The 26,563-nt window shown below is 52.1% G+C and overlaps 1 protein-coding gene across 2 annotated transcripts in view; it reads right to left on the bottom strand.

Annotated features, from left to right (window-relative positions):
- KDM4B (lysine demethylase 4B) overlaps positions 1-26,563 on the bottom strand; it is a 226,417-nt gene that overhangs the window by 24,107 nt on the left and 175,747 nt on the right. The window contains exons 11-12 of one of the 2 annotated variants that reach the window (XM_049876484.1): positions 18,661-18,762; positions 18,049-18,248 (exon numbers count right to left, since the gene is read on the bottom strand). In XM_049876484.1, coding sequence (XP_049732441.1) covers positions 18,049-18,248; positions 18,661-18,762 — 302 coding nt within the window. The remainder of the gene's footprint in view (positions 1-18,048; positions 18,249-18,660; positions 18,763-26,563) is intronic. The other variant, XM_049876486.1, reaches the window with a different exon arrangement.

Genomic DNA, 26,563 nt, shown 5'->3' with positions numbered 1-26,563 from the left:
ACACAGCCCCTTCACCCAGAATGCAGGGTCAAACATGGTTCCCCAAGTCCAGGCTGTGGCATCAGACATGACTCCCCGACACCCGGCTATAGCCATGGCCCCCTGGCCCTGGGTTGCAGCCCCAACGTGGACCCCAACCCCAGGTTGCAGCCCTGATATGGCCCCGACCCCAGCCCCTGAGGGGGTCAGGCACTGCAGCATTGCCAACAACCAGGGGACAGGCCCCAGTGGGGTGGGTCCCACTGACACCACCACAGAGGGGCAGACACAGAGACACCCCAGCACGCCAGTGCCCCTGCGAGAGTTCTGCACCTGGATGGCGCTAACTGGGGACTAAGCAGGGCCGGGCAGGAACACAGGCTTTGGGCAGGTTCACATCATAGCGATGCCTCAAGCTGACCCCCTCGGAGCCCCTGTGGCCTCCTCTGGAGCGAGGCCTAGGGGGATACCCACCCTTGGGCTCTGCGAGGGGCCTGAGGAGATGAGCCTTCTGGAAATGTCAGTAAGTGAGCAGGCAAGTAATCAAAAAGCAACTGGGAAGGAACACTGTGCTTGCTTATGGGCTCCTGTCCCTGAGTGGGTGGTTTAAATGACGAACAAACTCAGCTGCTGACAAAAGGTTAGAGGTTCGAGTCCACCCAGAAGTACCTGGGAAGAAAGGCCTGTCGATCTACTTCCAAAAGGCTGCAGCCTTGAAAACCCTTTGGAGCACGGTTCTACTCTGACAAACACGGGGTCATCCTGAGCTGGAGTTGACCTGATGGCTACTGGTACTGCCTGGGGCTTGCTCCAATGTCTGGCCCCCAGGAGGGGCAGGGGACTGGCCACACTTATTTTTTTCATATGTATCTCAATTTAGTCTATTTCAACAACTAATGCATACACTTGTAGACTTTTTGAAAAATGGCAATGCAAAGGAGATCATAAATAAGTGGTCGCTGGAGCAAATGAAGTGCCAATGAGCCCTGGAGGGCGAAGCCCAGGTGGCTCCCCTGCTGTCCCAGGGCGTTGCTGGGGGAGGGGCCCTGAGGCCTAGCCATTTTGATTTGGGGCCAGGAAGGGCTGACAGCCAATCATATCACAGTGACATGGTGCTGCAGGGACAGAGCAACAGCCCCCCCAGACAGCCACATCCCAACCCTCAGGCCTGTGACCACGGTGCCCTCCACAGTACGAGGTGGCTACGAAGGAAGTAACCAGATGGTTGCACACTGCTGGCTTTGTAGGTGGAGGAGGGGGCCACGAGCTGAGGAACGTGGGCGGCCTCTAGAAGCTGGAAAAGGCCTCTGGAAGGAGGCAGCCCTGCTGATGCCTAGATTTTAGGCCCCCAGAGCTGTGAAGATCGGTCTGCTCTGAGGGGCTATGTGTTGCTTTGCTACAGCAGCTGCTGGAGGTGCACGCCTGCCGTGTTTTGGCGGAGGGCACGTTTCTTCCCACACCTGTGCCTCCCCATGTGGAGCCTTGAACGCCTCCCCCAGGCTAGTGCTGGCATCGTGGACCCCTGCCCCCAAGTATGACCACCCCTGGCAGCCCACTGAGCTGCAGACGCCTTGAGCTGGGCCCTGGACCCCTCGGGGCTTTACTTGGTACACCTGGAGAATGGGCACACCTGGTCTACGTGTCCCCAGGCCTCACATAAAGTGTGGCTAATAACTAGGTAGAAAACAAAAATCCTCACAACTGGACCAATGAGCAACATCATGACAAATGGAGAAAAGATTGAAGTTGTCAAGGATTCCATTTTACTTGGATCCACAATCAACAGCCATGGAAGCAGCAGTCAAGAAATCAAAAGACACGTTGCATTGGGCAAATCTGCTGCAAAGGACCTCTTTAAAGTGTTGAAGAGCAAAGATGTCACCCGAAAGACTAAGGTGCGCCTGACCCAAGCCATGGTATTTTCAATCACATCATATGCATGTGAAAGCTAGACAATGAATAGGGAAGACTGAAGAAGAGTTGACGCCTTTGAATTGTGGTGTTGGCGAAGAATACTGAATATACCACGGACTGCCAAAAGAACGAACAAATCTGTCTTGGACGAAGTGCAGCCAGAATGCTCCTTAGAGGCAAGGATGGCGAGACTACGTTTTACATACTTTGGACATGTTGTCAGCAGGGATTAGTCTCTGGAGAAGGACATCATGCTTGACAGAGTACATGGTCAGCAGAAAAGAAGAAGACCCTCAATGAGGTGGATTGACACAGTGGCTACAACAATGAGCTCAAGCATAACAATAATTGTGAGGATGGCGCAGGACCGGGCAGTGTTTCATTCTGTTGTGCGTAGGGTCGCTATGAGTCAGAACCGACTCGACGGCACCTAACAACAATAACTAGGTGACCAACCATCCCGGTTTGGGGCTGTCAGTGTTTACACAGGCAAGGTCCCAGGTGACCAGGACAAGCTGGCCGTCCTGCTGACAGCCCTAGGTGAATGCCATCGCTGCACCTTACAGCTTGTGCCTCCCCCAACGAGGCCAGAAGAACAAGGAAAAATAAAGGGAAAAGGAGTTCTCCTCTTTGCACTAACTCAGTGACAACGTGAAGCCTAATTAACTCTCGCTTGAAACATGGCATCTGCATTTTACTCTTACTATAAAAACCCCGGCCATATGTCACCCCTGCTCCATAGCCAAACATGACGGAACCAGCCGGAACCAGGCAGACGACCTTGGGAAGACAGAGCACCTCAGGGTGAGGGCTGAGCTCCTAACTCTGCCCACGCTGACCCCTGGGACAGACAGGGCAGGAGGACCCTCCCCTCCCAGCAGGCCCCTCGTGGCCATAACGAAGCACACAAGACATGCCACCCAACTCGCCTGTGCCAGGACAGCACCTCCTCCACTGCGAGCACCTTGCAGAGGCTCTGGGCTCGGACACTCGCCTTCGTCCCCTGCCCACCTGCCCCCAGCCCCATCTGCCCACTGCAGCCACACGGGCAGGGTTATGGCACGCCGTGTCCTTGGCAAGCACACATGCCATGTTTCTCAAGAGAGACAAGTGATGAAGCAAATGCTGGAGGGCCCACCGGGCCTGCCTCAGTCCTGCCCCCTCTGGTCTGGAATGTTCCACGGGTAGCCTTCCGGGGTCCTCCTACGCCTGTGCCCCCCTCAAGGGGACTTGACCACCTCTTGTGCCTGGGCATGTGTCCTTTCCCTGGACCCTCCGATGCCACTGTCTACGCCTCATGAATGAGGCTGTCCAGAGGGGGAGGGAGCGGACTGAGGTGGCCCTCAGTGTGTTCTTGAGGATGGCCTCTCCCCTCAGATGCTGGAGGTGGGTGGCTCCACAACAAACGCGCCCCTGCCTGAGTCAGGCTGGGAGCTGGACACGGAGGGTGCCAGCCAGGAAGGAGGGACCAGGCGCTCCGCTCGCAGAAAGTCCGCACACTGGGCAGCCCGAGCACCGTGGGCTGGTGGCCAGCTAAGGAAGGCCAGGTCGTCAGAGGCCCACACTTGATGGGTGATGTGGGGAGCACGGGGGTCTGTGTGAGTCTGTGCGGGGCACGTGGGGTACGCACAGCTCACAGCCCCCGGCTCTGAGGCCTCAGTTCTCCTAATTTCTAAGAATGAAGCTGAGGTGGCCCCACAGAGCCTGCTCCTGTTAGCGTGAAAGGCACGCGCAGGTGAACAGCTCTGTCTCTCTCAGGAAAGCCTGCATTCCTTCCCTGTTGCACATCGCAGTGACGCTCCCCCAGCCTGGATTGGGCATGGCCGCTGCTCCCCACAAGGACAAGACGGCTGCCCCCTGCCCAGCCAGCTACAGATGGCAGCGTCTCGGCCATGGACGCCTGGGGTGTGAACCCCCTTCAGAATCCAGAAGCAGGAGGGTTTCAGAACTCACACTCAGAGCACCTGGCACACAGTGGGTGCTCAATAAACATATGGGGAGAGGAGAAGGGGGAAAAGGGGTGAGAGATGAGGGAAGGAGGGACGGGAAATGAGATAGGCAACAAAGAAGGCGGGGGGGGGCGAGAAGGGAAAGGACAGGCCCCCCAGGCTCCTCCAGCCAGGGACCTACAGCTTCAAGCCAGCGCCCAGTCAGGCAGCAGGGAAGGGCTGACCCGGAGGTAGGGTGTCCTGCGGGTGAACGCATGATGTGGGGGGGCCTGTGCCCATGAGTGAGCTCAGGGCATTCCCCACCCCCCACCCAGGTCCAGGGCCTCGTTCTCCGTTTCTAGCTTCCATGCAGGAAGGTCTAGGCTGTTGTGAGCAGGAGCTCTTTTTGAACTTTTCCCGTTTCCTTCTCTTATTTGAGAGGGGTGGTCAGCCTTCTGAGGCCCTGGGTCCCCACTGACCCTCACAGGGGGTCCCAGAGCAGCCCCTGCCTAGAACATGTGGCGGGGCAGGGGAGGCAGGATCTGACACAGGGCAGTGCCGGGGGGATGCAGCTCTCCAGGGCCCAGGCCTGGCTCTGCTCCTCACTGACCCTCTGTCTGTCCCTGGGCTGCATGGTGGGTGGTGAGGGCCATGAGGTTACTGGTGAGGACAGCAGATACCTCACGAGACAACAGGGCAGAGGAGGGAAGCGCTGTTGACATGGCAAATCGGCCAACAGGGCCAGGCAGGGGGATGCAGACCAGGGTGAACAGATATGGGCTGCCTTCTTTGCCTTCTGCTTGGGCCCCACATGGGATTGGGGCGGGGTAGGGAGCCCGGGATGGAGAGTAGGTGGGCCGGGGGACAGCCAGCAGGGAACAGCCACCAGGGCCCACAGCACCTCACTAGGAGGCCCAGTCTTTTCACCCGCAGCCTCCCCCGACCCCCAGCACGGGAGCCGCTGTCCCAGTCTGTGCCTGAGTGACAGGGAACATGCCCTCAAGCCCGTGACACGCACTGGAAACACAGCACAGGACAGCACCCCGCTACTGGCCCTGAAGCGTCACTCGGCACTCACGGCTTTTAGGGACATTAAGCTGGCAGTAAAGGAAGGCTGGGAGCCACTCTGAAGTCTGTGACTCACTTCCGTGACGCGGGGCTCTGCCTGGTTCCTGACAGGGAACGCTTGTTATGTGATGCTTCCGCGAGATTTATCTTCTGCCCAAAGGCTCTGGGGAGGGACGGGCTAACCAAGTCAGCTCCTGACGGCAGTGCGCACCCTCTCAGCTGTGGCCGCCTGTTCGGAGGCCCCAGAGTGGACACTTTCTCTTTCGAAGGGCCAGAGTTACAGAAAAGACCCCACAACACACACACATGCACGGACTCGCACAGACACACCCACATACACACAGAGATAGACATGCACATACACACACACGTACACACACGCACATAGAAATATGCGTATACAGGGACACATAGGGACACACACACATATGTGCATGACAGGCACACACACACGTTCCTCCATCCCTACAGAAAATTCTATGTTGGCGAATGCACTGGAGAAGGAGGGCTACACACAAGCCTGCTAACGGTAGTCAGTCCTATGGAGAGAAATGTGCAATACCGGGGTGGAGGAAAGAGGGGAGCTTAACTTGCAACCATCGTTTGGATTTTTCCATCCCCCCGCTCCCCGCCCCAGTCTGTCAGTCTGTTGTACTGTGGTGACTCTCGCGTTGCTGTGATGCCGGAAGCTATGCCACTGGTATTGGGAGACCAGCAGCGTCGGCCATGGTGGACAGGTTTTACCAGAGCTTCCAGACTAAGACTAGGAAGAAAGGCCTGGCCAACTTCCTAAAATCAGCCAATGAAAACCCTGTGGATCACAACAGAACAATGTCCAATACCGGGTTGGAAGATGAGCCTCCGAGGTTGGAAGGCACTCAAAATACACAGTGGCCACAGTAATGGGCAGACCAATGACTATGAAGGTGGCATACGACTGGACGACGTTTCATTCTGTCGTACACAGGGCTGCTGTGAGTTGGAGCTGACTCAACGGCAACTAAAAACAACAACAAACAACAAAGAGTATGACTGGGTACATACAGGGTCTAAAGAATATCCTAGAGGCCTGGTGGCACCATGGTTAAGCCCTTGCTGCTAACTGAAAGCCACCCGGCAGCTCAACGGAAGAAAGAATTGGCCATCTGCTCCCGTAAAGACCACAGCCTAGGAAACCCTATGGGGCAGCTCTCTACTCTGTCACACAGGGTCACCATGAGTTGGAATTGACTTGATGACACCGCACCTAACAACAACAACAAAGAACACCCACGTGTCCCTCCCAGCTGTGCCCCCTCCCCACAGGGAGCCACTCGGTGCCACCTGAGACTTGTCACCGCTTCCTCTGCTTCAGTGTGACTGCTCTGCAGACAGTCCATTGGGGGTTGGAGTGTCTTCTGATGTTGAGCGGGAAGGCATCACGGTATAAGCGTGCCACTTCCTGGCCCATTTCCGCGTGAACAGGTGTTTGGGTTGTCTATGGCTTGCTTTGTTGCTGTTTCCCCTATTATACTGCCTTTGGGTTCACTGGCAGTGAGGGTGTTCCCAGGGCCCGAGCCCCAGAGGGGAATCACTGGGGCAAGGTGCGTGGCTGCCGCCCACCTGTCCGTTGGCCATGGTGGCTTGTGTGTTGCTGTGATGGTAGAAGACATGCCACTGGTGTTTTCAAATACCAGCAGGGTCACCCATGGTGGACGCGGCAGCTCACAACAACAACAAAGTACGTGTGTTCTACTTCGCAAGATGCCAAGTCGTTCTCCAGAGGAGCTGGCCTTGTTAGGATCCCCGGCGGCAGTACAGCCCCACCGGCCTTTTTAGTCTCTGCCAGCCCGGTGAGGACAGAGCAGCATCTCGTCGTGACTTTGTGTTTCCCAGATGACTGGGGTGAGTTCGGGGGCCTTTGGGTTGTCCTCCTCTGTGGCTCATTTTCCATTCAACTGATTTCCATGGATCTTGAGGAGAACTTTACATTTCAGGGGCTACGGATTTCTTTCCCACCATCAGCTTGTCTTTTCGCTTGCTTTAAGGTTCATCTCTTTATAAGCCAAGGAGCCCTGGGGGTGCAATGGGTATGCACTCGGCTGCTAACCTAAAGGTTGCAGTGTGAACCCACTGAGCGGCTCCATGGAAGAACGACCTGGTGATCTGCTCCCATAAAGATGACAGCCCAGGAAACCCTACGGGCAGTTCTACTCTGTCACAGGGGGTCTCTATGACTTGAAGTTGTCTCTACAGCACCCAACAGCAACAAACTGGATAAACAGCAGCTCTTCATGTTATAGTCATCATACTTACCCATCTTTCTTCTTTACGGTTTGTGCTTTTTAATGAAATTCCTCCCTCATCTAAGATCATAAAGATATTTTCCTTGCTAGTCTTTTAAAAGTTTAAAAGTTCTGTCTTCAGATCACAAATTCTCAAGCCATGTGGTGGGTGGAATGACCCCGTCTATGCCTGTCTTAGTTATTTAGTGCCGCTGTAACAGAAATACCGTGAGAGGATGGCTTTAACAAACAGAAAGTGATTTTCTCAGTTTAGAGGCTAGAAGTCCGAATTCACGGTGCCAGCTCTAAAGGGTTTCGCTCTCTGTCGGCTCTGGGGGCAGGTCTTCTCTCTTCAGCTTCTGCTTCCGGGTTCCACGGAGATCTCTATGATGACCTGGCATCTATCTTCCCCCATCTCTGCTTCTGTCTGCTTGTTTAATCTCTTGTATCTCAAAAGAGATCAACTTTGGACACACGCCACACTAATCCTGTCCCACTAACATAACAAAGACAACCCATTCCCAAATGGGATTATAACCACGGGCACCCCTGTTGTTGTCGTTAGGTGCCATGGAGCCCACTCTGACTCATAGCGACCCCATGTACGACAGAGCAAAACACTGCCCAGTCCTACATCATCCTCACAATCACTCCTATGCTTCAGTCCATTTTCGCAGAGCTGTGTCAACCCATCTCGTTGAGGGTCTTCCTCTTTTTCTCTGACCTTCTACTTTACCGAGCATGATGTCCTTCTCCAGGGACTGGTCCCTCCTGATAATACGTCCGAAGTGTGTGAGATTTAGTCTCACCATCCTTATTTCTAAGGGCCATTCTGGTTGTACTTCTTCCAAGACAGATTTGTTCACTCTTCTGGCAGTCCACGGTATATTCAACACTCTTCACCAACACCGTAAATTCGAAGGCATCAATTCTTCTTCAGCCTTCCTTATTCATCATCCAGCTTTCACATGCATATTAGGCGGTTAAAAACACCATGGCTTGGGTTGGGTGCACCTTAGTCCTCAAGGTGACATTTTTGCTTTTGAACACTTTAAAGAGGTCTTTTGCAGCGGTTGAAATTTACAAACCAAACACTAAGGCCAAAGATGAAGACAACTGAAGATTTTTACCAACTTCTGCAGTCTGAAATTGATCGAACATGCAGTCAGGATGCACTGGTAATTACTAGAGATTGGAATGCCGAAGTTGAAAACAAAGCAGGATCAAAACCCATTGCCATTGAGTGGATTCCAACTTATAGCGACCCTATAGGACAGAACAGAACTGCCCCACAGAGTTTCCAAGGAGCGCCTGGTGGATTCAAACTCCTGACCTTTTGGTTGGCAGCCACTTTTTGATTAGCACTTAACCACTATGACACCAGGGTTTCCCCAGGAGAAGGACTGGTGTTGGAAAATATGGTCTTGGTGACAGAAACGATGCCTGAGAGCGCATGACTGAATTTTGCAAGACCAACAATTTCTCCATTGCAAATACCTTTTTTCACCAACATAAATGGCGGCAATATACATGGACCTTGCCAGATGGAATACACAGGAATCAAATTGACTACATCTGTGGAAAGAGATGATGGAAAAGTTCGACACCACAATTAAAAGGCATCAATTCTTCTTCCGTCTTCCTTACTCATCGTCCAGCTTTTGCGCGCATATGAACCAACTGAAAACACCATGGCTTGGGTCAGGCGCACCTTAGTCTTCAAAGTGACATCTTTGCTTTTTAACACTTGAAAGGTCTTTTGCAGCAGATCTGCCCAGTGCAATGCGTCTTTTGACTTCTTGACTGCTGCTTCCATGGCTGTTGATTGTGGATCCAAGTAAGATGAGATCCTTAACAACTTCAATCTTTTCTGTTTCTCACGATGTTGTTTACTGGTCCAGCTGTGAGAATTTTTGTTTTATGTTGAGGTGTAATCCATACTGAAGGCTGTGGTCTTTGATCTTCATCAGTAAGCAACGTTGTGTCATCTGAATATCACAGGTTGTTAATGAGTCTTCCTCCAAACCTGATGCCTCCTTCTTCTTCATATAGCACAGCTTCTTGGATTATTTGCTCAGCATACAGACTAAGTATGCTGAAAGATATAACCATGACACACACTTTTCCTGACTTTAAACCACTCAGCATCCCCTTGTTCTGTTTGAACAATTGCCTCTTGGTCTATGTACAGGTTCCTCATGAGCACAATTAAGTGTTCGGCAATTCCCATTCTTCGAAATGGTATCCATAGTTTGTTACGATCCACACAGTCGAATACCTTTGCATAGTCAATAAGACACAGGTAGACATCTCTCTGGTATTCTCTGCTTTCAGCCAGGATCCATCTGACATCAGCAGTGATATCCCTCATTCCGTGTCCCCTACTGAATCCGGCCTGAACTTCTGGCAGTTCCCTGGGGATGTACTGCTATGACTGCTTTTGAATTATCTTCAGCAAAACACACAGGTGTAGATGTGAGGATTTACAACACGTATTTTTTGGGGACACAATTCAATCCATAACATTCCACCTTTTGGCTCCCCAAAATTCACATCCTTGCCACCTGCAAAACACGTTCACTCTGTCACATCATCCCCAAAATCTTAAATCAACTCCAAGTCCAAATTTCATCCTGGGGCAAAATTCCTCTTCACCTGTGAGTCTGCCAAATCTAGAATACGAGTTATCTGCTCCTCGATTAGAATGATGGGACAGGCACAAGGTAGACATTTCCATTGCGAACGGGAGAAATTGGAGGAAAAGGAGGGATAAACAGCACCAAGTAAGTCCAAAACCCAGCAGAAGAGTTTACATTAGCTCTCAAGGCTTGAAAATAGACCTCTATTCTCTGAGACCATCTAGGAAATGACCCCGTCCTCTCAACTCTGGGAGTAGGCCATGCCCTCTGGGTTCTGGTGGAAGCCCCTTGGCCCTGGGCTTCAGCAACACCTTCCAGGCCCTCTGGGATGGCAACTCTGCTCCCTCGGCTTTAGATGGCCCCATTCTCCTAGTCCATCTCAGTGGTGACTCCTCCTTCAGCCCCAACAGGTCCCATTCTTCTGCCCCTTGGGCAAAGCTAGCCTGCCCCCTTAGCTTTGGGCAGCAGATCCGGCCCCATCCACCTGGCACTTGTGAATGGCAGCCCACACTCCGGAACTGAGTTGGCGAAGAACCTACTCTTTGACACCTAGGAGGCCCCACCCTTTGAGATCCAGGAGACAGTCCATGGCCCCACTCTTTGAAACCAAGAAGGCCTTGCTTCCCGTGTTCTTTAGGACAGTTCTGCTATCTCTGAGCTGCTCCAGGGATGGTCCTTTTCTTTTCTTGGAGGACAACAGATGTAGATTCTTTGACCTGTTTCCTGCCTGTAGAATTCCAAGAGGCCGGCGACGTACTTTCATTCTTTCTGTCTCCTCCTGTCTAAACTGATGATTTTCTGCTGTGGTAGTTGGTTAGACCCATCTGTCACAGGCTTAATCTCTTTAACAAAAGATTGTGTAGCCCCATCCTCAGTGAATATTCTAGGACACGTGTTCTTAGTTTGTACAACAGAATTTTCCAGATTTTCAAGTTGTTTTCATTTTTTTTTCATTGTGCTTTACGTGAAAGTTTACAATTCAAGTCACTTTCTCATACAAAAACTTATACACACAATTGTCATATGACCCTAGTTGCTCTGCCTACAATGTAACTCCTTCTCTCCACCCTGTATTTTCCATGTCCATTTAACCAGCTCCTGTCCCCCTCTACCTTCTCATCTCCCCTCCAGACAGGACCTGCCCACGTAGTCTCATGTATCTACTTGAGCTAAGACGCACACTCCTCACCAGTATCATTTTATGTCTTATAGTCCAGTCTAATCTTTGTCTGAAGACCTGACTTTGGGAATGGTTTCAGTTTTGGACCAACATAGAGTCCGGGGGCCATGACCTCGGGGTCCCTCCGGTCTCAGTCAGACCATTAAGTCTGGTCTTTTTACTAGAATTTGAGGTCTGCATCCCACTTTTCTCCTGCTCCATCAGGGATTCTCTGTTGTGCTCCCTGTCAGGGCAGTCATTGGTGGTAGCCAGGCACCAGCTAGTTCTTCCGGTTTCAGGCTGATGGAGTCTCCAGTTTATGAGGCTGTTTCCTTCTCTTGGGCTCATATTTTCCTTGTGTCCTTGGTGTTCTTCATTCCCCTTTGCTTCATGTTGGTTGACACCAATTGATGCATCTTAAACAGCCGCTTGCTAGCTTTTAAGACCCCAGACGCCACTCACCAAAGTGAGATGCAGAACATTTTCTTAATATACTTTGTTCTGCCAATTGACCTAGATGTCCCCTGTAACCATTGTCCCCAGTCTCCTGCCCCTGCTACTCTGTCCCCCAGTGTGTTTGGTTGTATTCAGGAAACCTCTTAGCGTTTAGATTAGTCTAGCTGTGCTGACTTCCCCTGTATTGTGTGTTGTCCTTTCCTTCACCTAAAATAATTGTCTACTATCTAATTAGCAAATACCTCTCTCCCTCCCTTCCCACCCTCATAACCATCAAAGGGTGTTTTCTTCTGTGTTTAAACCTTTTCTTGAGTTCTTAGAATAGTGGTCTCATACAATATTTGTCCTTTTGCGACTGACTAATGTCACTCAGCATAATGCCTTCCAGATTCCTCCATGTTATGAGATGTTTCACGGAGTCATCATTGTTCTTTATCATCGTGTAGTATTCCATTGTATGAATGTACCTTAATTTGTTTATCCGTCCATTCATTGATAGGCACCTTGGTTGTTTCCATCTTTTTGCTATTGTGAACAGTGCTGCAGTGAACATCAGTGTGCATATACCTATCCGTGTGAAGGCTCTTACTTCTCTAGGATATATTCCAAGAAGATTGCTAGATCATATGGTCATTTTATTTCTAGCTTTTTAAGGAGACACCAAAACAATTTCCGAAGTGGTTGTGCCATTTGACATTCCCACCAGCAGTGTATAAGTGTTCCAGCTTCTCTACAACCTCTCCTACGTTTATTACTTTGTGTTTTTTGGATTAATGCCAGCCTTATTGGGGTGAGATGGTATCTTATTGCAGTTTTGATTTGCAGCTCTCTAATGGCTAACGATCATGAGCATTTCCTCATGTATCTGTTAGCTACCTAGATGTCTCCTTTGGTGAAGGGCCTGTTGATAACCTTTGCCCATTTCTTAACTGGGTTGTCTTTTTGTTGTTGAGGCTTTGCACTATCTTGTAGATTAGATGCTGACTGGGCTTGTCATAGCCAAATTTTTTTTCCCAGTCTGTAGGCTGTCTTTTCACTCTTTTGGTGAAGTCTTTGGATGAGCACAAGTGTTTGATTTTTAGGAGCTCCCAGTTATCTAGTTTCTCTTCTAGTGTTTGTGCATTGTTAATAATGTTTTATTTACTATTTATGCCATATATTAGGGCTCCTAGTATTGTCCCTGTTTTTCCTTCCATGATCTTTATCATTTTAGATTTTATATTTAGGTCTTTGATCCATTTTGCGTTAGTTTTTGTACATAGTGTGAGGTATAGGTCTTCTTTCATTTTTTTCCAGATGGATATCCAGTTCTGCCAGCACCATTTGTTAAAGAGACTGTCTTTTCCCCATTTAATGGACTTTGGGCCTTTGTCAAATATCAGCTGCTCATAGGTGGATGAATTTATGTCTGGATTCTCAATTCTGTTCCACTGCTCTATGTATCCATTGTTGTACCAGTCAGTACCAGGCTGTTTTGACTACTGTGGTGGTAACAGGCTCTAAAATCAGGCGGTGTGAGGCCTCCTACTTTGGTCTTCTTTTTCAGCGATGCCTTACTTACCTGGGGTCTCTTCCCTTTCCGTACGAAGTTGGTGATTCATTTCTTCATCTCATTAAAAAATGCCATTGGAATTTAGATTGGGATTACACTGTATCTAAGATCGCTTTGGGAAGAATAGATATTTCCACAATGCTGAGTCTTCCTATCCACGGGCAAGGTATGTTTTTCTACTTATGTAGGTCTCTTTCGGTTTCTTGCAGTAGTGTCTTGTAGTTTTCTTTGTATAGGTCTTTTACACGTCTCTGGTTAGATTTATTCCTAAGTATTTTATCTTCTTGGGGGCTGTTATATGCACAGTTCACTTTTAAGTCCATTTCTTCCTTCTCAGATTTTACTATAAGGGGCAAGGAGAAACCACGTAGCCCCTTTAAGATCTTGCTTAGCAATCTCCTCAGCCAGATATCTAAGTTCATAATTTATAAGCTCTACCTTCCGCCAAACATTTGAACGTAATTCAGAGAAGTATTTTGCCACTGCATGAAAACCATCGCCTTTCCCCCATTGTCCGATCACATGTTCATCATTTTCCTCTAAAGCCTCACCACATTTATTATCTGCATTTCTAACATCATTGTGTTGCTGGCGCCATATGTATTCTCTAAAATGATAGAGACTTTCTCTATAGCTCTCCTCACTTTCCTCTGAGCCGTCACCAGAATTGCCTTTGACGTCCATAATTCTGCCAACACTCTCTTCAAGGCAATCTAGGCAAACTCTTCCAGCCTCCACCCATTACCCAATTTCAAAACTACTGCTACACTGCAGGTATTCATTAGAGCAGTGCTCCCACTTCTTGGTACCAAATTCTGTCTTAGTTATCTAGTGCTGCTCTACCAGAAATTAATTTTCTCACGGTTTAGGTGGCTAAAAGTCTGAATTCAGGGAGTAGCTCTAGGGGATGGCTTTCTCTTCTCTGTCGGAGCTGCAAGAAGGTCCTTGTCTCTCCTGAGCTTCTGCTCCTGAGCCATCCTCATGTGCTTGGCATCTCTCTCTGCCCATCTCTGCTTCTTTCTTTGCTTGTTTAATCACTTTTATATCTCAAAAGAGATTGACTCAAGACACACCCTAAACTAAGCCAGCCTCATTAACATAACAAAGACAACCCATTCCCAAATGAGATTTATAACAATGCCCTAATCTCCAAGATCAGTGGATATGTTACTGTCCATGGAATAGGGGCCTTTGCAGCTGGTGACATGAAGCACCTTCCAAACGGGAGGTTAGCCTGGATGGTCTGGGTGGGCCCAGTGGGATCACAACTTTTTTAGTAAGTGAAAGAGGGAGGCAGGGGTGTCAGAGTCAGAGAAGGAGATGTGAGGCTGGAGGCATGCTCTCTGAAGATGAGGCAGCCACAGGCCAAGGAATGTATAGCTCCTAAAAAAAAAAAAAAAAAAATTTTTTTTTTTTTTTTTTTTTAGATGCTGGAAAAAAGGCAAGGGACAGATTCTCCCCTAGAGCCTTCAGAAGGAACCAGGTCTGACAACACTTCATTTTAGCCCCATGAGACCCATTTGGACCTCTGTGAGAAAATGGGGCGGCGGGGGGGGGGGACGACAAACAAACCCAAACCCACTGCTGTTCAGTCAATTCTGACTCACAGTAACCCTACAGGACAGAGTAGAACTGCGCCATCAAGTTTCCAAGGCTATAAATCTTTATGGAAGCAGACTGCCACATCTTTTTCCCACGGAGTGGCTGGCGGGTTCAAACAGCCAACTTTTCTGTTAGCAGCCAAGCGCTTAACTACTGTGCCACAAGGGCTCCTAATGTGTTATTTTTTCTAATTTTATTGCGCCTTAGGTGAAAGTTACAGCTCAAGTTAGTTTCTCATTCAAAAATTTATGCACATATTGTTTTGTGACATTGGCTGCAATCCCCACAATGTGACAGCACTTTCCCCCTTTCCACCCCAGGTTCCCTGCATCATTTACTTGTCCAGGTCCTTTCCTGCCTCTTCGTCTTGCTTTTGGTCAAGAGTTGCCCTTTTGGTTTTGTATATTTGACTAATTTAAGAAGCACATTCCTCACGTGTGTTACAGTTTGTTTTATAAACCAAAAACCAAACCCGTTGCTGTCGATTCTGACTGTCTAACCTTTGTCTAGGAGCCCTGGTGGCACAGTGGTTAGGAGCTCAGCTGCTGACCAAAAGGTTGGCAGTTCATATCCCCCAGCCACTCCTTAGAAATCCTATGGGGCAGTTCTACTCTGTCATATAGGGTCGCTATGAGTAGGAATCGACTTGACGGCAACGGGTTTGTGTTTTTTTTTGGTTTAATCTTTGTCTGAAAAGTGGGCTTCAGGAATGGCGTCAGTTCTGAGTTAGCAGGGTGTCCAAGGGCCATAGTCTCAGGGGCCCCTCCAGTCTCTGTCAGACCATTAGGTCTGGTCTTTTCTCGTGAATTTGAATTTTGTTCTATATTTTTCTCCTGCTCTTTCCGGGACTCTCTGTTGTGATCCCTGTCAGAGCTGTTGGTGGTGGTAGCCAGGCACCATCTACTTCTGGGAATGGGTTATTTTAAGCCACCAAGTCTGTGGTACTTTGTTACAGCAGCCACGGGAACTCACAGAAGCCATAAGAAGTAGGTTTACGTAAGGTGTGAGGGAGGGATCATGTGAGTTTGATGAGCAGTCTTGGTGGCTGGGAGCACAATCCCCGGCCACTGCTCTGCAGGCTGGTCCCTTCGTTCTTGGGCCTTTCTTCCTCCACATATATTTCAGATCAGCTTGTGGGGTCCTCATCAATGACTACCAAAATTCTGCTGGGATCCCAAATGGAGCCACGCGGAATCTACAGATAACTGGGGGAAACTGTATCTTAACACTAGTGAGTCCCCCTAAGGCATGGTACACTGCTCCATTCACACAGCTCTTTTTTTTCTTGTCTGTCAACACAGTTTCTAACTTTCTCCATAAAACCAAAAAACCCACTGCCGTCAAGTTGTTTCCAACTCACAGCAGCCCTACACGACAGAGCGGAACTGTCCTATATAGGGTTTTCAAAGAGCGGCTGGTGGATTCGAACTGCTGACCTTTTGGTTAGCAGCCAAGTTCTTAACCACTGTGCCACCAGGGCTCCAAATTTTTTTTTTCCTCGATACTTTTTATTAGATTTGTTCCAAGGTACATTATTTTTTGGTTGCTACTATTTCATATCTTTTTGAAAATTAAATTTTCTGTTAACGGTTAAACGTGTTGTCATTTGGTCAACTCTGATTCATGGTGACCCCGTGTGTGTCAGAGTAGAACTGTGCTCCACAGGGCTTTCAATAGCTGATTTTTTGGAAGTAGACTGCCAGGCCTTTCTTCTGAGACGTCTCTGAGTGGACTCGAACTGCCGACCTTTTGGTTAGCAATACCAGTGTGTTAACCGTTCACACTATTCAGGGACTCCTAGTATATGAGAACCGTGACTTGACTTTTGTATACTAAGCTCATATCCAGCCACTTTGCTAGCTCCTTGAGAAATTCTATCACTTTGCCTATAGATTTGATTGCTTTTTCTATATAGACAGTTATGTCATCTATAAATATAAAAATTTTGTTCTTTCTTTCTAACCATGATGCCTTCTATTTTTTCGTCTCGACGTTCTGGGCTGGGTAGACCCTCCTGTACTGCACTGAACAGATACAGACGAGAGCTTCCCTTGTTCCTGACCTGGAAGGAACTGCCTTCCAGGACTCCCCACGAGTGAACTGTGTGTTGTGGGTTTTCTGAGGATGCTCCAGTGCACGTTTCCACACAGGAAACTCGCAGCCCTCTTGCCTCTCATGAGCTTGGCTCCTCTCTCCTGCCCACTCACAATGTCACCTCTTCCATGAGTTCTGCCTCAGGACTCTCAATCTTCCCTCTTGAAGGAATCAGCTGCTCCCTAACGGGGACCCTGCAGCACAAGCCCCTCCCTCTACTGCAGGCCCGTGGGCACATCAGGGTGGGCAGAGCCTGCAACCGCCTCTCCTGCCACTCTGTGGGTGCCGCGAGGGCCAGCCACGACCCTTCTTCTGTACAGCCCTAGTGCCTGGCACAACGCTCACATGTGTGTCGTGCAGAGCCCTAGCCACGTCCCAGTCTGGACTCCTTGGGAAAACAGCCACTGCAGAAACCACATAATCTTTAACACCAGCAGCAGGACACCCCTGTGAACTTACAACTCTGAGAAAACTGAATCCTTGGGGCTCATAAATTCCAAGAGATTGCCACAAAGAGGGAAATTTGAGGACCCAGGCGGAACTCTCTGGGGCTTGAGGCTGGGAGAAGGTCTGGTTGACATGATCTACGGTCCCTCTGGCCCAGTCCAGCACTGGGCGTCTGGGAAGGCCCAGAGAGGGACGAGCTTCCCTCCTTATAACTGCAGACAGAGCAGCGCTGATGTGCAAAAAGTATGAGAAACTAAGCTGTAAATTTGGAAAACGAAAGCCAGTCATAAAAAAAGAAAAACATTGTAAAACAGCAGGGCGGGGGCCTTTAAAACGCTCTCGGGTTGGTATTCTACACTGCAAAGTGTCCCACGCGGCGCAAAAGGCACATTTCTGAATCGCATGCCTGTATGGCTCTTGGCTCACACTCCCATCTGTCTGCGTGACGCTGCAGCTGGGGGAGCCGCGTGCTCGGCAAGAACCGTGCCCTGCGGTGCCCCCGTCCTGCCCGCCTCAGAAGGGCAATGGTGCCTGCGGAAGAGGGGGACCCTGGGGAGAGGTCTGGGCAGCCAAGCTGGACCCAAGGAGAACCCAGTGGCTCACGGCATCCTTCCTCTCCCTCTCAGAGGGAGGACATGCAGTGGGGGGGCCGTCCTCCATGGCAGACACACTCCAGCATGTGGGCCACAAATGGCAAGACATCCCCTTGTAGACAGGCAGGCAAAACCTCTCTTCTCATCTCTGGGAGACGGACCTTCTGCAGCGTCTGCTCTATAATGTGTATTTTTGTAAAACGCCCCACCCTGCCAAGAAAACGATGGGTTCTTTAAAAGCGGGGGATTCTGTGGCCTCAGTGGACGCAGGCTCTGCCCGCCACACACCAACTCAGGGCCAGGAGGATCTGGCGCTGGGCACCAGGCCTGGGCTACTGCTGGCTGAGACTGACCTTCTGTGCCCTCGGCCTCACGGCCCTGCAGTGGCAGTGGTGGCAGCGGGGGCTCCTCCTCCTCCTCAGGGTCAGCCTCTTGCGCAGCCTCCTCCTTCACGCCCCCACCGGTGTCGTCCGCCCCGGCCACCACGCCCTCCCCGAGGGACTTGGGATCTTCTGGCTTGGGCTTCTTGGGCTGGCTCCGCTTCCGGTGAGACCTGGGGAGGGAGATTGGTCAGAGAGGAGGTGAAGAAAACACAGAGGAGAAGAGCTCTGGTCTGCACGTGTGGCCGCAGAATGGAGCCCCTCCCTGAGATGCACCCTGAGGCCCCAGCCACAGCTCTGGAGGCCCTGGGGGTGCTTTGCTCCTGGGGGCAGGGGCTGTGGAGGGAGGAGAGGCCTGAGGGGGCACGGGTGGCAGGAAGGGCCAATGGGTGGGGTGGGGGGATGTCAAGAGCAGGCGCTGATGACAGCTGGAGATGGGACACGACCGACCAATGGGATGGGGGGACGGGGGTGCTCAGACGCAGCTGTGCAGGGGTGCGGGACAGATAAAGAGCCTGGGCTCTGATGGAAACAGCAGGTCGGGTAAAATGCCTAGATGACAGACAAAACACAAAAGACACTTACGACAGCCCCGGCTTTTTGGTTTGCTCTTTCTTCCTTTCTAGATTTGGCTTCCTCTCCTCCTCAGTTTTTCTCCAGTGTCTGTTTTCTTTCAGACTAATTTGTCTAGAATGTAAATTTCAGGGAGTTTTTCTCTAGGGTTTTTTTCTGACTCCCCGAGATATCTCACCTAAGGGCCTCATCTCCCCCTGGGTCCCTTCCCTACAGCCCTCTCAGACACTCAGGAGCTCCATGCTCATGCCTGGCTCCTTCCCTAACCTGCCCTGAAGCCCCACAGACTTTCGGGTGGCAGGGGACCTCCTCCTCACCCTGTTCCCAGAAGCTGCCTACGGGGCCAGACGGAAAAGGCCTCCCTGAGCCCTGAAGAGCTGGCCTAGCTGTGGCTTCTTCGTAACAAAGAGGGAGAGAGGGGCTTAAATGGAATAAAAGGAAGAGAAACAAGGTGGTGAGCGTGCAGGCCTGCGCCCAGGGCCTCCCGGCCCCTCAGACTGCAGGGAAAGCACAAGTCGGGGAGCCCTTTCCAGGTGGGGACAAAAAGCTGCTTGTGGGTTAACAAGAAGCCGTGTGATGTCCCCAGCACCACTTCCCTGGGGACTCCAGTCAGACACTGGGAGCATGGGGAGGCCCAGCTCAGGGGTCATCAGCACCCTATGGTTGTGGGGTGCCAACTGCTATGGTGACCCTGCCCCCAGCACCCGCAGGCCTCCCCGGGCTGTGGTGCCTCCAAGCCCCACACCTGCTTAGGTCTCATAACTCACCCCCTTGCCTTTCCTCCCCCTCCTTCTCAGGCACAGAGGAGCCGTGGGCGCCATGGTTTCAGAGCAGCGCCCCCCGCCCACACCTGCCTCAGGTGCCAGACCCAGAAAGCTCCTGCCGGGACCCAGCCGACAGGCACTGACTGCTGGGAAGGGCAGGCCTGCCACACCCACCCATGCTACCCTGATACGGACGGCGCTGACCTGCTGGTTCTCATCAAGGGAACGTCCCACTGGCCACAAGGCTCAGCTCTGGCTGGAGCTCCGGCCTGCCTGGAAGCCCTCATGGGGGCCCCACCACGTGAAGGCCCTGCACCCCGTGCCCCTTGGGCGGCCAGCCAGGTGGTGGGGTGGGGTTTGGATACCATCACCCTATGGAGGGGGCACTTGTGGCAGCTGCACCTCCAGGACCAAATGGTCATAGAAGGGGATGGGGGCCTGTCACTGGGGTCAAGTGGAGGGGTCTGACACCAGGGCCCCCAATTTTCTACCTGACCAGGCTATCATAATGAGTGGCTGTAGTACCCTGTCCTCTGGATGCCCTGGGCCTGGCCCTGCTCGCCCACGCCTCTGCCCAGCACCTCTGCACCCCTCCCCTCAGGGCTACCCCTGTCCGCCCGCTCTCCATCCTGGCTCCTTGAAGCCACCTCCTCAGAGTGGTCCCCCCAACCACCCTGGCTGCCTCCCTTTCTGCATCCCCCTGACACTAATCACTGCCTAGCTCGCTAGAGGCCGCACCCCTCAGGGCGGGCCTGGGCTTGTCACCGTGCCGTCTCCCGGGTCCCAGGACTGGCTGCACATGATGTTTGCACATGAGTACAAGAGATGACCAGCGGCAGAAGCAGCGGGAGCATGGCGGGCAGGGACGGGCATGCAGGCATGGCAGCACACAGGCATGGCACAGCTGGCAGGTGGGGGGCCATGGCAGGGTGGTTATAGGGGTGCTGGTAGGGGGATTGAGAGGCCCAGGGGCTGGGGACTCGGGGCCCAGGCCTGGCACCCTCCCTGGGGAGCATTCTAGACCCCAGCAGTGCTACCAGTGACCCTGGGCAGGCAAAAGCAGCTCCATACTGGGCAAGTGTGGCAATGCTGGAGGCCGCCATGTGCAGACTGGTAGCATCTGCCACACTCTGGCCCAGACCCCCGAGGGCAGCTGGCTCCCGGCACCAACTGCCCCCCAGGAGAGTGTCCCTGGGTCTGAGAATGCTGCTGCTGCTGGCCAGGCTCCCAATGGGGAAGCCTCCCTTGCCCTAGGGCACCCTTATCCTGCCCACTCACCTTGCCTCAGCTTCCTGCAGGTGCCCTGGGCTCCTCAGCCCCCTCTACTCACACCTCCTTCCCCCTTGAACCAGCCCTGGAGGCCACGTCTGACCCCACACGCCCACCCCCACAGCAGACAGGGTGTCTCTAGAGCCCCCCAGCCTACCTCGGCCCCCACAGGACATCGGGCTCAGAGCTCGGGGACCCAGGATGGGGGCCTCAAATCCTGGCAGCCACCACATCTTGCCACTGCAGCACTGAGGGAGGAGGACGCCGGCATTCTACACTGGAGACTGAGCTACAAGGCGTGGGGGCTGGACCGCGGCCCTGACCTGCTCCCCTGTTGCCCAGCCGTGACCCTTATGCCCGAACGGGGTGAGACTACGCATGTTGTTGTTGTTGTTGGGCACCACTGAGTCAATTCTGACTCATATTGACTCCACGCGACAGAGTAGAACTGCCCCATAGGGTTTTCTAGGCTGTCATCTTTACGGAAGCAGACCACTGGGGTTTCTCCCATGGAGCCGCTGGATGGGTTTGAGAAGCTGACCGTTTAATTAGCAGCCAAGCACTTAACTGCTGTGCCACCAGGGTAGGGATGCACAAAGATAGACGTGCCCTACGGCAGAGTGGGAAAAGCAAGTTGCATATCTAGGCACAGAGATACCCATTTTGTACAAACAAGCTAGAAGAATCGCCTCCAGTTTACACACAGATTTTGGGGGTGGGGGACAAGAAGCACTCATAGCAGCTGTCCCCCTTCTCTCCTCTGACGCCCATTCCACAAAGCAATTGCTTCTGGAATTTTCTTCCATGCTCCTCCTTACAATGCTGTAGCTCCCTTTTGCGGTCTGGGCTTCCTCCACTGACTTGCCGGCTCAGGACTCAGGGTGTGACCAGCCCCCCTGCCCCAGCCCTTCCCACCTGCTTCTTTCCTCATGTTTGCCCCAGGATGCGTGGGGGCCACTACCTTTGCTTGTGGCTATATTCAATATTTACATTTTATGATGCTCTAAATATCGTTCATCGGTGAGCAATGGAGCTACCTGGATTGCATTCTTGGCTTGCTCTTCCTAGAGTTAATAGTTGTTCCTCCTCCTTTCGGATGCTGAGTTTTCCTGGTGTCTCCAAACTCTCTGACCTTGCTCTGAAGCTCCTTCTCGTGTGGTTTCCAACAGTGGGTGTCACATATTCCTCAGTGACACCCCTGGGGACCCCCACCCCTGCTCCCTGGGGACAGGCGGTTCTCTAGGTCATTCAGCCTGGGATTCTCCCCATTACCATGGGTTCCCTTTGACTCTCCTCGATTGGATCACATTTCCTTGAGTCCTGGATTGACACAGTAGCTGCAACAATGGACTAAAGCATAACAATTGCGAGGATGGTGCAGCACCAGGCAGCATTTCGTTCTGTTGTAGACAGGGTCACTATGCGCTGGAACCAAGTTGGCAGCACCTAACAACAACAGCAATAACATGTCTTTCTGGGATTATGTCCTTGTTTAGCTGGAGCGCATCCTTGAGAAAGAAGGTAAAATGTGAACTTCTGCACATCTCAAAAAATCTTTATTCCCTCACACATCTAACTAGTAGCTTGGCCAGGTACCTGCGTCTCGGTCGAAACTTATTTCTCTTCTGAATTCAGAGGCTTTGTCCTTTTAGCTTGAAGCATTATGGTTGACATAAACCCAGTGCCATTAGCATCCCTCATTCTTTATGTCGACTTATTCGTTTGCTCCAGAAGCTTTTGGGATCTTTTGTTTAACTCAGGAGTTGTAAAATTTCACACAGCTCTGCCACAGTACGGGTAATTTTCATCCACTGTGACTTTTTAATTTGGAAATGCAAGGCTTTCGGTTCTGGGAAATGTTCTTTTCTCTTTTTTTGGCAACTCCTGTTAGATAGTGGAGTTTCTGGATTGAGTCTCTGATTTTCCAATCTTTCCTGTTTTCCAACTTGATCGTTCTGCTCTGTATTCTAGGAGATTTCCTCGCACTGACTCCAACTCATCTATGACATTTTTGTGCTCTCATTTTCAATATCCAAGAGCTGTCTCTTGTGGAAAAAAAATTTTTTTTTTTTTAATAATAATAGCTTCTTTTTCCATAAACGAAATGTCTTCTCTCCTCTGAGAATTAGTCTTTAAAAGTCATCTTCTACTTACTGCATTAGCCCTTTCCCTGGATTCTTCTTTTCTTTTTTGTGTAAGACTCTGTCTTTTGCCCTGGAGACTTTCCTGCAATGTTTAGGGACCCCAGACTATTTGTCCTTTTGTACAATGTACTAAGCAGCTCTGCCTGAATGAGCTGTGCAGCAGGGGGGTGGAGAAGGCTCAAGGACCCCCAGTATCAGGATCTGGAGCTCTGTTCGCTGGTCTGCTCTGTGACCCTGGAGAGACTCCTCCACTCTCTGGCCTGGGAGGTGGGTGTGAGGCTGATGGCCAGGCTTCCACCTGCTTTATCTTCAAGGAGGGCACCTCTGTCCTGCCCAGAGCAGCTCAGACTCCACCTTGTCAGGAAGCAGAGCTGTTGTCTACTGCTGGGACCTGGGCTGAGGCCAGGAAGCAGCCCCAAGGCGTCTGGGCCCAGCAGCTCCTCACACACCTTGTGACGATTCCGCTGGTTTCCAGCCTACTGCACGTCCCTGTCCTGAGTGCCGGTGGTGTGAATCCTCTGCTCCCGCTGGCCTCCTCCCCAACTTCCCTCCCTCTCCCAGGCCCATGGCTTTCTCTCTGCAAAGTCAGATACTCTGCCTGACCCCACCCTCTCTCTCCAAGCCTGCCCCCACTGCTCAGCTACTACTGTCCCTGCCCTGCCCTGCCCTGCCCTGCCGCTCCTTCACAGCCTTCTGAGCGACGTTTTAGGAGTGAGCAGAGCCGAACACGCACTTTATCTGTCAGGTTTAACTGGGAGTCCCTTGATGGAATTTATAGGTGCCAAATGTTGGCACGTCATACAAATAAATTACACTAAAGTTCTAGAGGTGGAAGCTGGCATTCCTCCGACCTCAGGTGACAGGAGGGCTCGGTTTTGTGACACGACCTGGGGCTGCACCAAGGCCCCCCGACTGTGCGACAAGCTTGGCGTAGCTCTGCATGAGCACCCCAAAATGGAGGCTGGCGGCTCTCCCAGGACTGGCTGTCCATCCGGGATTTCCTCCCCCACAAGCAGAACTCAGGGCTCCGAGTCCGTCATTCGGCTGGTGCAGTCCTGGTGGTGGGGAGGTGCTGGGGGGTACTGCCAGGCTTAGCAGCTCCAGGGCAGGGAGGCTAGGCTGGGACGGGCTGAGGTTGGGGACAGCCTGCAAGGAAGCCTACTCCATTTCCATCGTTCTCTCTTCCGTGCAGACCTGCTGGGCCAAGTGTGACAGCAGAGGACCACAGACGCTCCAGGAGGTGTGCGGGCTGGCAGGAGACATACCTGCCGCAACATGTGGTGAATGGATGGCGGCCGGAGACGTGCGCATCGAAAATAAGGAGGAGCCAGGACGCAGAGACAGGCTGCATATGGCGAAGGGCGCTGGAGAGGTCTGGGAGGAGGGGTTCTGTAAAGACGCCGACAGGCAGCGTGCCAGCCCCACGGCCATCACTGCCACCGCCTCCTTCCGAGGGGCCCTGAGCCACGTGCAGGGACAAACCTGGCGCAGGCAGCAAAAAGCAAGAAGGCGTGTCTTACTTGTCATTAAGAGGAACACAGACGGCTCCCAGGGTGGGATCAATAAGCCACCAGGTGTGGTCACGATGGATAAACCCTCAGAGGCCATCCAGCCTGGTAGGGCCACTTGAAAACCACTCAAAAAAGCCAGCATTTGGCCTAGGCTCTGAGATGCTGCCCGAAGAAGCACCTGGAGAGCGCGCCTGCATGGGGGCCTGCCAGGAAGGCCAGAACCTTCAGGGGTGGGCCCGGGTGACAGGGAGTTTGCTGAGAAAAGCAAGAAACAGCAGCGTCCCAGACGAGGACACGAGGGCCTGCAGTATGAATGCTGGGGACGGGGATGGAGGGGGTGGACTTGAAGCTGCCCCAGTCCCGCTGGCCCACCTAGGGGAGCGGTCCTCATCTGGCCTATTCTGCCCCCAGGGGACACTTGGGGTTGTCACAACTTAGAAGGGGGTGCTACTGGCATTGAGTGGGTGGAGGCCAGGGATGCTGCTCAACACCCTATGGTGCCCAGGACAGCCCCCACCCCAAAGAAAGATCTGGCCCCATGTCAGCAGTGCGGGGGGGTGGAGCCAGATACACTGCACCTGCCGGCCCATTCTTCCCGAGCCCAGGATCCTCTGGGGATGCCTTCCCACTCCAAAATACATGGGCAAAAGCTCAGGGAAGCCTGACGCTGATGATCTGGCCCAGAGAAGGCGGGGGAGAATGAGCCATGTTGTGTGGGCACGCAGCACTGCTGGGAACCATGGCCGCTTGGTGGGAAAGGCCCACACCGGCCTGGGCCCTGAACATGGCTCACCAATCAGGCTTCCTGAGAAAAGGGCCCCATCCATTACTTAAAAAAAAAAAAAAAAAAAAGGGAATCAGCCCTATTTTAAATCCTAAAGGCTTTAAAAGAAAATTATATCCTTGGGAACACGACTTAATTTGCTATTCAGTCCCACTGTTGGAATACTGCCGCTCCCCAGGATGGCGGTGAGGGAGGGAGAGGTGGGCGAGCAGGCAGCCGGGTGAGAGGAGCGTTCCGGAGAGGAACAGAGTGTGAAAAGGGCTGGCTCACGGGGAGGAAGGGGGCAGCTGGGCAGGGCCCGGGGAGGCAGGCAGGCAGGCAGGCACAAGTTTGGCCCATGCAGGGACGCAGGGACACACAGACACGGTTCTGGGAAGGCCACTTCCTGTATCTGGGGAAGATTCCGTCTGAGACGGGCATCGCGGTGGGCACCCTGGCCACCCGGCCGAGTCTGTTTCTCTTACTGGCAGCTCTTTGTTGTTGTAGTTGCTGGGTGCTGTTGTGTGACAAAGTAGAACGGCCCCACAGGGCTTGCTAGGCTGTGATCTTCACAGAACAGACCACCAGGTCTTCTTTCTGCAGAGTCGCTGGGTGAGTTCAAGCCTCCAGCCTTCGGGTTAGCAGCTGAGTGCTTAACCAGGGCTCCTTGGCAGCTCTTTAGACAACCGCTAACCCCATTCCCTTTCTGGAATACAGCACGTGTTTATTGGCAATCTGCTCTGTTGACCAATTACCCTGAGCCACAATCAATTAACCATTATGGAAGTACCACGTTGGTCCGGGCCTCGGAGCTGGGAGCTGCTCAGCAGGCCCGCTCCGTGCTTGGGAACGAGCAGGAGCCACCAGACGACAGGCCTCACCAAAGCTGCTCTTCCTGAGGGTCACACGTGAGAGCAGGAAATGCACAGAACTGGTAACAACAGAAGCCAGAAGAGAAGGGCTCTCTGGCTGTCAGGGACAGATGCGACATTGTTCCTGGGCCAGCAGAAGGTTCTCAAAAAGAGGGGCCACAGGGTGGGGAAAACAAGGGAGGGGAGGCTGAGCGCGCCGTTTTTACAGAAACCCATCCCAAGGACATTTCTGCAGAGCTCTGTTGAGTGTCATCGCCACGGAAATAATTTGGCCAAACCACTGCCCACCCCTCACCCACTGGCTGCCAGGCCCCGGGTAGGGCCGTCAGTTGCCTGTGGGGACAAGATAAAGCCCAGAGTGGGCAAGCATCTGGGTGGAAAGGTTGCTGTTCAAAATGGAGGGGACGTCACCTTCTTTGCCGGGGGCACAGGTGGATGCGCCCGCTGCCCGTTTTTGCATGGCCCGAGAGCTAACGATGAGTTTTACATTCTTCAATGGTTTGAAAAAATAAAAAAGAAGGCTATCTTATCATGTGAAATTTACATGAAATTCACATTTTAGCGTCCCTAAGTAAAGTTTTCTTGGCACACA

The sequence above is a fragment of the Elephas maximus genome, chromosome 3 (assembly GCF_024166365.1).
Source record: "Elephas maximus indicus isolate mEleMax1 chromosome 3, mEleMax1 primary haplotype, whole genome shotgun sequence".
NCBI classification, from domain to species: domain Eukaryota; kingdom Metazoa; phylum Chordata; class Mammalia; order Proboscidea; family Elephantidae; genus Elephas; species Elephas maximus.
This window is presented reverse-complemented; position numbering and strand designations above follow the sequence as displayed.